Genomic DNA, 12944 nt, shown 5'->3' with positions numbered 1-12944 from the left:
TACCTCTTAATGCTCTCTTCCTCTCCTTCTTATGGTAGTATTTATCCCCTCCCCTTCCCATGCCCTCTTTGTGTGTAATAGAATATCTTATTTTTCTTATTTACTCGGATTTTTCTTGGTGTCCCCTACTCTTCCTCCCCTCTTTCCCACCCCCCATGTCATCTTAGACCATTTAGTATCCTGTCCTCTCCCTATGAATTATTCTTCTGGTTGCTATAATAGTGAATATTATAATAGTGTATAGAGTTCACTACAGAGAATTATACATAGCATTTCTCCACCTAGTAATACAGATACTTAGATCTTATTTATGCCCTTAAAGAGTCAAGCTTAAAAGACTATGAGTTTTCTTTCTTTTCCCTCTGTTTCTTATTTACCTTTTCATCATCTTTCTCTTGATATCTGTGGTTGAGTGTCAAACTTTCCAATTAGTCCCGGTCTCTTTTGTGCAAAAACTTGGAATTCTTCAATTTTGTTGAATGCCCATACTTTCCCCTGAAAGTATATGGTTAGTTTCGCTGGGTAGTTGATCCGTGGTTGCAGGCCCAGCTCTCTTGCCTTTCTGAATATTGTATTCCAAGCCTTGCGTTCTTTTAGTGTTGAGGCTGCCAGATCCTGTGTGATCCTTATTGGTGCTCCTTGATATTTGAATTGTCTCTTTCTGGCTTCTTGTAAGATTTTTTCTTTGACTCGAAAGCTCTTCAATTTCGCTATTATATTTCTGGGTGTTGACTTTTCTGGGTTCAGTTTAGAGGGTGTTCTATGGATCCTTTCAATGTCTATATTGCCCTCTTGTTGTAGAACTTCAGGGCAATTTTGCTGAATAATTTCTTTGAGTATGGAGTCCATGTTTTTATTAATTTCTGCCTTTTCTGGAATACCAATGATTCTCAAGTTATCTCTTCTAGACCGGTTTTCTTGGTCTGTCACTCTCTCCTTGAGATATTTCATGTTTCCTTCTATTTTATCAGTCTTTTGACTTTGTTTTATTTGTTCTTGTTGTCTTGAGAGATCATTGGTTTCTAAATGTTCGATTCTAGCCTTTAAGGACTGGTTTTCGGCTTTAATGTTTTGGTTTTCGGCTTTAATGTTTTGGTTTTCCTTTTCAATCTGGTCATTTTTGGTCTTCAGTTGTCTTGTCTCACTTTCCAATTGCGAAATTCTGCCTTTTAAACTGTTATTTTCTTGCCAGATTTCTTCCATCTTCCTTAGCATTTCATTTTTAAACTCTTCCATAACTTGTGACCAGCTTTCATTTTTTTGGGGAGGTTTGGATTTTTGTTTTCCCTCCTCTGTTGTCTGGATTTTCTCTGTGTAGAAGTTGTCCAGTGTTCCAGAGTTTCTCTTGATGGTCTTTTTCTTCTGGATTTCCTTATTGCTGGCCATTGTTAGCCCCGCCCCTTTTCCACTTTGTCTTTGCACTCCGGGTCTGCCTGGGCCTTGCAAGCTTGGGGGGGGGGGGCTCTGGTCTCCTTGTCCTCGGGGTCAGGCCTCCTGGTAGTTCCCGGTCTGCCCCTCTGCCCGCGGTTCCTTCAGCAGTCTTTGGGGCTGCTTCCACAGCCACGCTCAGGTCTGCACCGGGTCCTCACTGGAGGTCCAAGCCTGGGCTGGAGATCGTTATTCAAGCCTAGGGCACTGCCTTTGCCTGCGCTGCTGCTCTTAGGGCCCTGCCTTCACCCCCGCAGAAGGTAGTGAAAGTCTGTGGGCTGGAGATCTTTATTCGCACCTGAGGAGATGCCTTCAGAGCTTGGGAAAGGCTGAGTTTTAGGGGCCTTTGTCCAGGCCCGAGGCGGTGCCTTCACCCACGTGGGCGCTCAGGGAGAGTCCCAGCCACCTGGGGTCCCTCGTCTTGCAGCGCACAGGTAAGGGCTCAGGGGCTGCCAGTGATTATCTGGTTACCCCAGTCCTGTTTACCCGCTTGTGTGGTGTGGGGGGTGGGGGAGGGGCTTCTTCCTCTCGTGTTTTAGTGTGAACTGTTTCACCCCTTTAAAGTGTGGAAATGCCCCGATTCTGCGTACCTTCAATGCTGCGCCCTGTTGTGGGGTTCCTTCGTTCCTCTGGACTCGTTTTTATTTCCCCTTGAGGGGTCCTGTGTGGTTCAGTCAGGAGAGATCGAGCAGCTGCTCCTTACTCTGCCGCCATCTTAACCGGAAGTCTGGCTGTCTGGACTTTATAGTTTTGCACATAATTTCTTTGCATTTGTTTGTTTAATTTTTTGTTGTTGATGATGGTTACTAAATATGTTATAATTTCTTAAAAATTCACATGAAAAAGAGGCTCCATTCTAATTTGATGACTTAGATTTTTCTTAACTTAATCAATTATACTTACAATACACACGCACACACACACAACACTGAAAACTAATCAACAGCAGAAAAATCTTAGCTTTAATATATACCTAACACAGGAAGTTTTCTATTCTCAAAATATGTATCAATTCTGTTTATGGCCTTGTACCTAGCTCACTTGTTGGTTCATGTTCCACATACTCAAAGCCATGACATACCATTTGATTTCTTAGCTAAGGTAGAGGATTCCTATTAAATCTTTGGGAAATAAAATATGTGATCTTAATAGGACATATTCTACCCGTGTATAAGTGCATGTTTATTGAACAAATTACAGCTAAAAGGCAGTGCTAACTAATATAATTAAAAGGAACAATAAAAAAATACAATGACAAACTTTATTTGTAGAACTTGTAGAGTTTTCCATGCAGGTTATGCCTATAATATAGTGTTCTACTGATTATTAAATGTAAATAAACTGTGTTGACTTTTTAAAAATAGCTTTTCCTTTTAGCAACTAGCAGCCAAGTTGAGTCACAGTTCTGACCAAGCATAAAAGGTCTGAAATATAGTTTTTAAAATTTAGTGGAAATTTTGTGGATTTTACTAATTATTCTTTGTCAGTGTGACTAATAGTCAATAAAGAAATTATCTGACAGGTGTGTCTTGCAAAGATCTTTAATATTTGTTGAAATGGAAGGAAATGAATGGTCCAGATAATTTCAAAGGAATCCTCTTTGATTTTTCAAAAACTTCCATCTTTACATTTTAAGGAGTAAAGCAGGTGTATAAATCTGTTCTAAGATAGAGGAGGTGATTTGTGAATGGAATCAAGATGTAAGAGGTCACAATCTATATCAGAATTGTCTTTCAATGTCAATATCTTAAATGTAGGAGGGCAGATTTTTCCTCTTTCTTTGGAATTTTTTTTATAATTAAAGGTTGTTTTTCTCCCCAGCTAGGTCCCATGGCAGTTTTATCTTCAAGTAGATAAAAAATTCACTTAGGCACTAAGTTCAAAAATTGTTCATCTAAAAGGGGAAAAAAAACTATGTTGTTTTTCTCTTTTGATATGTCATGTCATTTTACAGCATTTGTTTTATTTTTTTAAACCCTTAACTTCTGTGTATTGGCTCTTTGGTGGAAGAGTGGTAAGGGTGGCCAATGGGGGTCAAGTGACTTGCCCAGGGTCACACAGCTGGGAAGTGTCTGTGGCCAGACTTGAACCTAACAGCATTTGTTTTATTACCTATATTTTCAGATAGATCAGATGTTTGGCAATTTCAGTAGGGGAAAAAGTATATTTTTCATATTTTGATATTTGATAATCGAATAATGAATTTGATAATTGAATATGAATTTAAAATAATCATCCCTTTGGAGTTGATAAAGTGTTATTGATTTGAATTGTTAATAGCAACATTGCATTATGTAACCTCCTTGAGCTAATTTTTTTGTCTAACAGGATCTGACAAATTATGAGACGAAGATGAAATTGGATGCCAATCATTGCTCCTTGTCAATTATCATTGTTTTCTCCCAGTACCTTCTCTACCACAACCAGTGCATACAAGCACATCAGAGTTTATGACATGTGCTGAATCCTCTTCTCTTTTCTCCATAATTTTAAGTAGGAAGAAAATAGTTTAAGATTGACTCGAGAAGAATATTTACCTCCTCCGTATACTCACCATTAGACAGTGTCCACCAGAGTCCAAAGGAAAGGAGTTTAGCATTATTGCACTTTTTTAAAGGTTGCTGGCCTCATAATGTTTTCCATAAATTTTCTCCTTCCCCCAATCACTGTTTTGAAATATAGGTATTTCACATAAAGCAGCCTCTCGAATGTGTTTTTATATAGTGCTATGTTTCCCTCATTGTCTTGATTTATACATTTTTTTTCACAATTAAAAATTCATTTTAATTGAACATTTTGTGTATATGTTTTTCTTTCAAGCTATCTTTTGGGGAGATATTGCCTTAGATGATGAAGAACTAAGAGTCTTTCAAATTGATAGGACAATTGACCTTACACAGAACTCATTTGAAAAACTTGGACATATCACAGGTATGATTTTTATAACACATACTTCTCACTTGGATTACTATCTTTTCTTTTAAGTAACATTAAATATCAAATGGCTTAAAATCACCCTGTGGAACATAATTTTAAAAAGCATTTACTCTTTATTTTATCTCAAGACAAATAAACATAGGGCAAAGTTTTTCTTTTATTCCTACTGTTCACTTTGGAGATGGCTTTGCAAGTATAAGTTATACTAAATGCGATTATATTGACTTTTGCTTAGGGAAAAAGAACATGTAAATGTGATTTCCCTTGCAATGTCAGATGAGCGCTTTGCTTTTAATAAAAACAGAGCTTCTGCTAGAACTATATTTCTTACCACATACAATGAAATTGGATTTACAATGCTAAAATCACTTGATCTTTCTTTAAAATATACATTTCCTAATTTAATTGACGCTGATGTCTTTTTGCTTCTAGTTTTGTTTTGTTTTGATGGGTGGTACAATAGAAGATAAGGTTAGAAAAAATAGTGAGCTAAATCAGTGGTCTCTGTTCAAGTACCAGCAGCTGGTGGATTTACTTGGCTTGTCTACTTCTTTTACATACTATATCCTCTACAATTCTTTGTATGGTTCTATAATTATTCCTTAGTGGCTTGTCCAACAAAAGTACTCTAGATCTGAGAAGTTTCTCCATTTAAATTGAAGCTTCAATTGACTTTTGAATATAGGAAACAATTCATTTTGAACTGCCTTTATAAATATGGAAAGTTGCTTCTAAAATATGTCATGAAATATGAAAGTAGAAAAGTACAACTATATATCTAGATACGGAGTCATAGACATTTTTTGAAGCCCATGTCATCAAAACAATAGGGGGCTGTGGGTTGGAAGAAGGAATAGTGTTGTATTGAAGGGTAGCTTTGTTAAATTTATTGAACTGTTAAACATTTTTCACAAAATAAAATATTCTGCCTTCCCTCAGATATGTTGGCAAAACTTTTCACTGGACATTCCTTCTTATACCCTATTACTAGCACCATAGAGTTACTATATTTTCAGTTATATGTTGTGAGCACAGGTTAAACCTCTGTGTTCTGAGCACTATCTTCTTTTGACCTTTTTGTCCTGTTCTTTTAATTGATCAGTGCTCATTTCTACATTTTCCTATTTTTTATGCTTTTATATCCAATACATATGGCTTTTCATTGTAATCTGATTTGTAATTAGGCCATGAAGTAGCAATAATTCCAGGAACAAGGGATCTATCTTTCAGAAAGATCAATAGATTATGACATGTTAAAAATTATTTTGCTAAAGGGCAAACCATTAAAACTAAAAAATGTATGGATTTGGGTATTCTAACTATCCTTTTCACTCCTCACTTAGATTTTAGAGATTTAAAGGAATTTGAAAGATTATACTAGATTTCTGTCTTTTTTTATTCCCTATTACATGTAATAACAATTTTCAGTTTATATTTTCTGAAATTATCAGATCCAAATGGTGTCCCTCCCATCTCTCCTCCCTCTCAGGGATGATAAACAATTTGATCTGGGATGTACATGTGTTATCTTGTAAAATATACTTCCATGTTGTCACTGTTATAAGATAGTGATGGGCAAACTTTTTAAAGGGGCCAAAGGAAAGGAAATGCTCATCTGTCAGTCTGTTTCTAAGGCAACTCTTTGGAAGTTTCATTGTATTGTATTCATCAGATTAGGAATAATGCCCGTGCAGCTGGATAGAACATTTCAGGGGGCCTTATCTGGCCCTCCAGCCATAGTTTGCCCATCACTGTTATAAGAGAATTCTCCTATAAAACCAAAACACCAAAATAAAACCACAAATAAACTAATGTGGAAAATAGTACACTGCGATTGTCTTTAAAAAAATTCTGTTTATCCCTATTACTGATAAGTTTTTCATTTTCACGATTATTTGTTGACTAAAGTGGACATTTTTTTGACCAAAATTTCACTTACTTAATTGTTCTTAATTTTTTGCTAGTATCTGCTATGATTTATGTACATTAATTATGTCAATTGTAAATTTTTTGATCCATATCTAATTTTGCTTTAATATCCATTAGGAAGGTAAACTCAAGTGCTCTGATGAAAGCATTAAGTAATTTCTAACATTTTGTCCTCAAAATCATCTCTAAATTTTAAAAATTCAGATATTTCAAAAGTACTTGATGAAGTATTATACTTTTGATTACATTTATTTCTTTATTCATCTTATTGATTATTGTCCTATTTTTTCCCTTTATCTTTATATTCTTAATTAAGGATATAAATTTACATTAGCATGACAGTAATACTGGTTAAAATTTCTGCTTGTGAGTAGCAGCAAAATGAATAGCACAATGAAAAATATACCACCCAATCTGTCTGGGAATGAACGGACTTAAGTATTATCTCATTCTTCTAAAATGTGAAATGCTAAAAATTTCAAAAAAATTTCTCTAGAGGTTCAGCAACTATGTGCAAATGTGATCTAAATAATTAACTGCATAATAATAACTTATGCATCTAATAAGGATCTATTTTATCATCCTTTTTTAGATTGTCATTAGAAAGCAATAAATGTTTATGACAAAAGTCAATGCAATAAAAAAAGAAAACTGTTAGAAATGTGTTGGAGGAAAAAACAAACAAACCAAAATAGCAACAAAACATATCATGTTAATTCTTTTATAACTTATGTTACTTTTTTTTTAAACCCTTACCTTCTTTCTTAGAATCAATACTAAATATCAGTTCCAAGGCAGAAGAGTGGTAAGGGCTAGGTAACTGAGGTTAAGTGACTTGCCCAAAGTCAAACAGCTAGGAAGTATTTGAGTTGAAATTTGATCCCAGGACCTCCTATCTATAGGGCTGACTTTCTGCCCACCGAGTCACCTCTGTTGTTCCTTATAATTAATGTTTTTTTTTAGAATTTACCAGAATGAGCTCATGTCTTACATATAGCATTTACCATAAAAATTTACTTATAATTATTCTTTGCTCTTTAGTGATTTAAAAAATGTTTCTGTTATGATTATTGGAGCACAAGAAAAGTCAGAGTTTAGATTTTAGCACCTGAATTAAAGTTATGACTGTCACTCATTACCTTTGTGACCTTATGTCACATTTAAATACAATAAATGTTTATTAAGTACTTACTACATGTCAAGCACTGAACTAAGCTCTACAGATAAACAGAGGCAAAGGAATTTTCTGATCTCAAGGAACTTATTATGGAATTCACTTATGATCTAAGTCACTGAGCTTCTCTTGACCGTAGTGTCTTATGGTTTTAAATCTACAATTCTGAACTGTGCCCATGTTATAGAAGACAATGCAGTGTAGGAGCTAGAGTGGTAGACCTCAAGTCAGGAAGTCCAGGATTCATTTTCCTCCTCTTCATTGAACACAGCAAGTCATTTAACCTTGATAAGAACTTCAGACAGCTCTATAAATGTAAGTTATAGTCCACTGACTTGCAATCTTCATTTGTGGAGATACATTTATACTCAATATATTCCTATACAAAATTTGTGTTTTAAAAATAAATTTAGAACTGAGAAAAGTAGGACAAGAATTTTAAATAGGAGAAGCCAAGATGGAGTAAGTGGGGGTGGATCCAAGAGATCTGAGTTCTTAATCTGACCCAGTCTCTGACCCAGGGTCTATGACATTAGGTCATTCAGTCTTACTGAGCTTCGGTTTACTCAGGAAGAGAAAAGAGTTAGATTTGGTAATGTATCAAATTATTTCCAATTCTAAAAGCCTATAGACTACTGTCTGTCATTATGAATTTGAATGATTGCATTATAAATGAATTATCCTACAGTATAATTACATTTCCTTTTGGATTGTTTGCCCCCTTCTTTCACATTTCTTTATTACTGGAATTGCATGGGAATGCTTAGAGTCAAAAGCTTTAATTTGGGTAGGTTAGCATTCTAAACTAAGACAACATGTGACTTTCAGTGTTTGGGTTGTTTTTAAAAATCTATCAAGGGATCCTCTGCTACTTTGTAGGAAAGTTGACCTATTCGTCCTTTTCCTTTTAATATCTTGAATTACACTTGCTTCTTTATAGTACGAAAATGAAGATACTGTTTTTTCTGCATTTAAGACAGTAGAGCATGTCATCTGTCAGTCCTTATTAACTAACACCAGATGTCAAGGCCACAGTGAAGAAAAATGTTTCAAATAATAATGACATGATGTAATTGTTATGGCTTTTCTGCACAACAAAGTCATGTTTGCTCGCTTTCTGGAATGTTTTGCTACCGTATCATTTTAAATTTCTCCCAAAGGTTCTTGAATGCATTCTAGTCATATAATTGTGTAGGCTACATTAAAAGTACATAACAATGTCTAATGAGACATCTGTAGTTTTACTTAAAATTGTGACGGTGAATCTAATTTGAATAATTCTCTCTGTCTTATTTTTAAGGTGGTCTGGGAGACTATGGCGTGTCAAAGAAAAGAGGGGCTCTGTATCAGCTCATAGACAGGATAAGAAGATTTGGCTCCGGTATTTTCCGTGTTTAAAGTATCAGGCTGATTTACATGGTGTACAGCTAACATTTGAACTCTGGCAGTCTATTTTCTTAAATCAATTTATTGATATGCTATGATTCACTTAAACGAGGTGTAACAGGAATGACATTTTGCTTATTTATATTTGTCATAGATCTTGTGACACAGAAACAATAAAATTGAGGGAAGCTAAATTTTTGGTTTAGTTTATTTTCAGCCTCCCGTCATTAAAAATTTATTAGATGTTCATTATGGTACTGTCCATCATAATTAATTTATTTGCTATCAGCCTCCTGTGCTTTCATTAAACATGGAGATGTGTCCATTTTTAGCCAATAGGTGAATGTAACTGATGAATAATTTTTAGGCAATATTTTGATCATCCCAGGATGTTCAAGTACAAAAACTATTGAAGAAGTAGAAATACTAAATGACTTCTATGGAAGTCCCTGAATAGTATCCCACTTTAATATTAAATTGCATTGACATTTCCAGGAAATGATACATGATTTGTGTTATAAAATATCCACCTATCTTTCAGGGATTGCCAAACAATGTATTTTTTTTAGTGAACCACAAATTAGATATTTACATCAATATATGATGCTAAATTGTAGGATGATTATTGGATCAACTTATGGGGTTTACCTCAATGATGTGGTTTATTGCAAGTTATGAATAGTCTAGAGAAAACCCCAATAATTTTAAAATGTCGATGTATTGATCTATCATGTATTCACCTTCTATTTATATATGACACTGTGCTAGATATGAGGTAATATAATATGAACACAGGAAGCTCATGTCATTTTGTAGAATTTGATAACCTAGTTTGTTACAAAAACAAAACAACCCTAAAGTGCTAGACATAAATATGCTTGATGCCTCGTAAACATATGCTGATATTGATGCTTTATGCTGATTTAGAATGTGTAAATATCAGTTTACTATAGAAATATGTTGTCATTTTAACAAATCAGGATGGATTGGTGAGATAAAAAAAGAGGAAAGTCCTTCTAAACCATACCTTCAAGGGCAAAAGACATTTTAAACTTGGAAATTTCCTGGAAAAAGGCCAAGCAGTCAAAACACATTTTAAAGCACTGACTATGTACTACTACGTTAAACACTAAGGATACAGTGAAAAGTAAACAACAGTCTCTGTCCTTAAGGAGTTCTTATTCTAGTGGGAGAGACAACATGCAAGCAATTGTACATACAAAAGAAATTGGAAGTAATCCACAGAGGGAAGGAAGGTACTAGAATCAAGAGGGAATGTTCTAATAGAACATAGGATTTTTAGATAAGTTTTGAAGGAAACCAAGAGAGTGATGAAGGAGAAATTTTAGGGAAGGGAAATAGCCAATTTAAAATGCCTAGAGCAGGAAGATGGAGTATCTTGTTCAAGCAACAAGCAGTCTTTGGTGGCAGATTTAAGATAAATGCCAACTATTCTCCCCCTACCCCACCCTACCCCCAATCTAGACACCTGGGTATGACCTTTGGATAATTCTAATATATAGATCATTGCCCTGGATGGCAAAGATCTTGTGTTTTTAGTTTCGTTGTAAAGTGGATAACTCAGTATTAAAAGAATTATAATTATCTATCCTATATACCAGTGATGTCAGCAAAAACAGAGTACACCTTTTATTTTTATTTTTTACTTTCTACTCTTTTTTATTCCTATTTTCAGTTCTGTTAAGTTTGAGAAGTATTTATTGAGTGCCTCCTCTATGCCAGGCATTATTCTACATTCTAAGGATATAGTGACACACTGGAAATAGATTTTTCTCTTAAGTTGAATAGTTTTGAACATGACAATTTGTGTTGAATAATTTTAATTGTCTTAATTTTTAACAATGTCTTAATTGCCAAGTTTATCTTAAATATCTGTTGCTGAATTTTTAGAAATTTAGAGAAAGAGGAAACAATGAACTTGTTATGTAATAGCAAGAGGCAGCTAAGTGGTACACTAGATAGAGCTCACTCTAAAGCCAGTCAAATCTAGTCATGCAACGTACTTGCCATGCAACTCTGGGCAAGTCACTTAACCTCTGTCTGCCTTAATTTGCCCATCTATAAAAAGGGAATAATAGTAGCATCTACCTCACAGCATCATTGTCTATTAAATGATTTAGGGGCAGCTAGAGGGGCTCAGTAGATAGTGAACCAGGCCTAGAGATAGAAAGTCCTGCGTTTAAATTTGGCCTCAGATACTAGTTGGTTGTGGGACTTTGGGGCAGTCACTTAACCCTGATTGCCTAACTTTTATTGCTCTTATGCCTTGGAACTGATACTTGTACTGATTCTAAGACAGAAGATATATTTTTTAAAAAGATAAAATGAATTAACGTTTATAAAACATTTTGCATACTTTAAAATCTATGTAAATGCTATTTATTATTGTTATTTATGTATTCATTATGTGTACCTAACTGCTTTTAAAGATGTTGGATTGCTCAAAAACATTTGGCTTTTGAAAAACAGCTCCATAAGAGTGCCTTTGTGCAGTCCTTAAGTTGTGTGTGAATGTTTTTTGTGTATATTTTAACTTCAGGCATGTTTATAAAAGTATGGGACGAGAACATTTAGACCTTTGTCCTTTAAGGGGTTAAAAGAATCCATGATGGATGGAGTATTTCTGTTTAATAGACTATTTTAAATGTCCCTACAGGTTTAGAACAAAATAGCACAGCTAAAGGAAAAGCATCTGTAAAATTCTCAGGGCAAAATGAGAAAAACCGGGTTCCCAGGGCTGCTACATCAAGAACTGAAAGAATATGGCCTGGGGGTGTCATTCCATACGTTATAGGAGGCAATTTCACTGGTAAGAATCTCTCTGTGTATTTTGGCAAAAGACAGAGAAATAATAAAGTAATACCTTACTGAAAAAGCAATAATAATAATAATAATAATAATAATAATAATAATAATAATATAAAATGATTAAGGGAAAGAAAAGAATACGTAGCAAACCAGATTATTCTGTTTTACTGGGCCAGAATGTGCTTACATTGAAAAATATTTTTAATTGTCTAATGTTCTCATTTTTAAATCTGTGCTTCCCATATGCCACTAAATCTGTCTACTGACAGATGATCTCTGAGACCTACTAGAATAATTTATATATCAGTTATAGCATTTTTCACACACATACTGGTAAAAATAATGAGCTTTATTATTCTGGGTATAAGGTAAGGATAACCATACTTCAAATCTAAATGGCTCTGCAATCCTTTCCTTGACTCCAATTGGAACTCATTCATGCCTTCTTATTCTGGTCCATAAATCCTCCATTGAGATCCTCCATTCAGTGCCCTGGAGGTTTTCTCTTATTTCTTTTAATTGCATCATAAAAATTAGTATTTTTAACTGAAGCAAATAGAGCATTTTCCTGACATTAATAAGCTTAGAAATAGTTCCTTAGAGACTGATAATAATGACTCCTTCATGATTGAGTGTGGTTCATTGCTCTAAAGACTATATAGCAAAACACTAATCATTCTTGGTCTAGGGCAGTGATTCCCAAAGTGGGCACTACCGCCCCCTGGTGGGTGCTGCAGTGATCCAGGAAAGCGGTGATGGCCACACATGCATTTATCTTTCCTATTAATTGCTATTAAAATTTTTAAAAATTTAATTTCCAGAGGGCTAAGTAATATTTTTTTCTGGAAAGGGGGCAGTAGGCCAAAAATGTTTGAGAACCACTGGTCTAGGGAAACGCAAATGGTTGGGACACCCTTTTTTACCTTTGCAGCGTGTACTGTTTACTGATGCCTTGCCATTCTTTCAGGCAGCCAGCGAGCCATGTTCAAGCAGGCCATGAGGCACTGGGAGAAACACACATGTGTAACTTTCATCGAAAGAAGTGATGAAGAAAGTTATATCGTATTTACTTATAGGCCTTGTGGGTGAGTTGAAACAGGACATGGTTTACTTTACTCTGCCTTCAAAAGGAAATAAATTTGTAGAATTAATTTTGAACATCTTTGATAAAAACTAGATTTCTTTGAGCTTTTTGAATATAGCATGTTATGTTTTTTTAAATATTGGGTTTTTTTGACAAGTATTTCTTGTATCTTTTACT

General features: G+C 34.8%; 1 protein-coding gene across 1 annotated transcript in view; it reads left to right on the top strand.

Moving 5' to 3' along the window:
• The window catches only part of TLL1 (tolloid like 1), a 281506-nt gene that overhangs the window by 115356 nt on the left and 153206 nt on the right, over positions 1-12944 (top strand). Inside the window, exons 2-5 of the mRNA XM_044681682.1 lie at positions 4249-4359; positions 8769-8849; positions 11532-11684; positions 12651-12768. Of these exons, the coding sequence (XP_044537617.1) occupies positions 4249-4359; positions 8769-8849; positions 11532-11684; positions 12651-12768 (463 nt within the window). The remainder of the gene's footprint in view (positions 1-4248; positions 4360-8768; positions 8850-11531; positions 11685-12650; positions 12769-12944) is intronic.

Source organism: Gracilinanus agilis, chromosome 6 (genome assembly GCF_016433145.1).
Source record: "Gracilinanus agilis isolate LMUSP501 chromosome 6, AgileGrace, whole genome shotgun sequence".
Lineage (NCBI taxonomy): Eukaryota > Metazoa > Chordata > Mammalia > Didelphimorphia > Didelphidae > Gracilinanus > Gracilinanus agilis.
The sequence above is the reverse complement of the archived record's forward strand: the minus strand, read 5'-3'. Positions and strand labels throughout refer to the sequence as shown.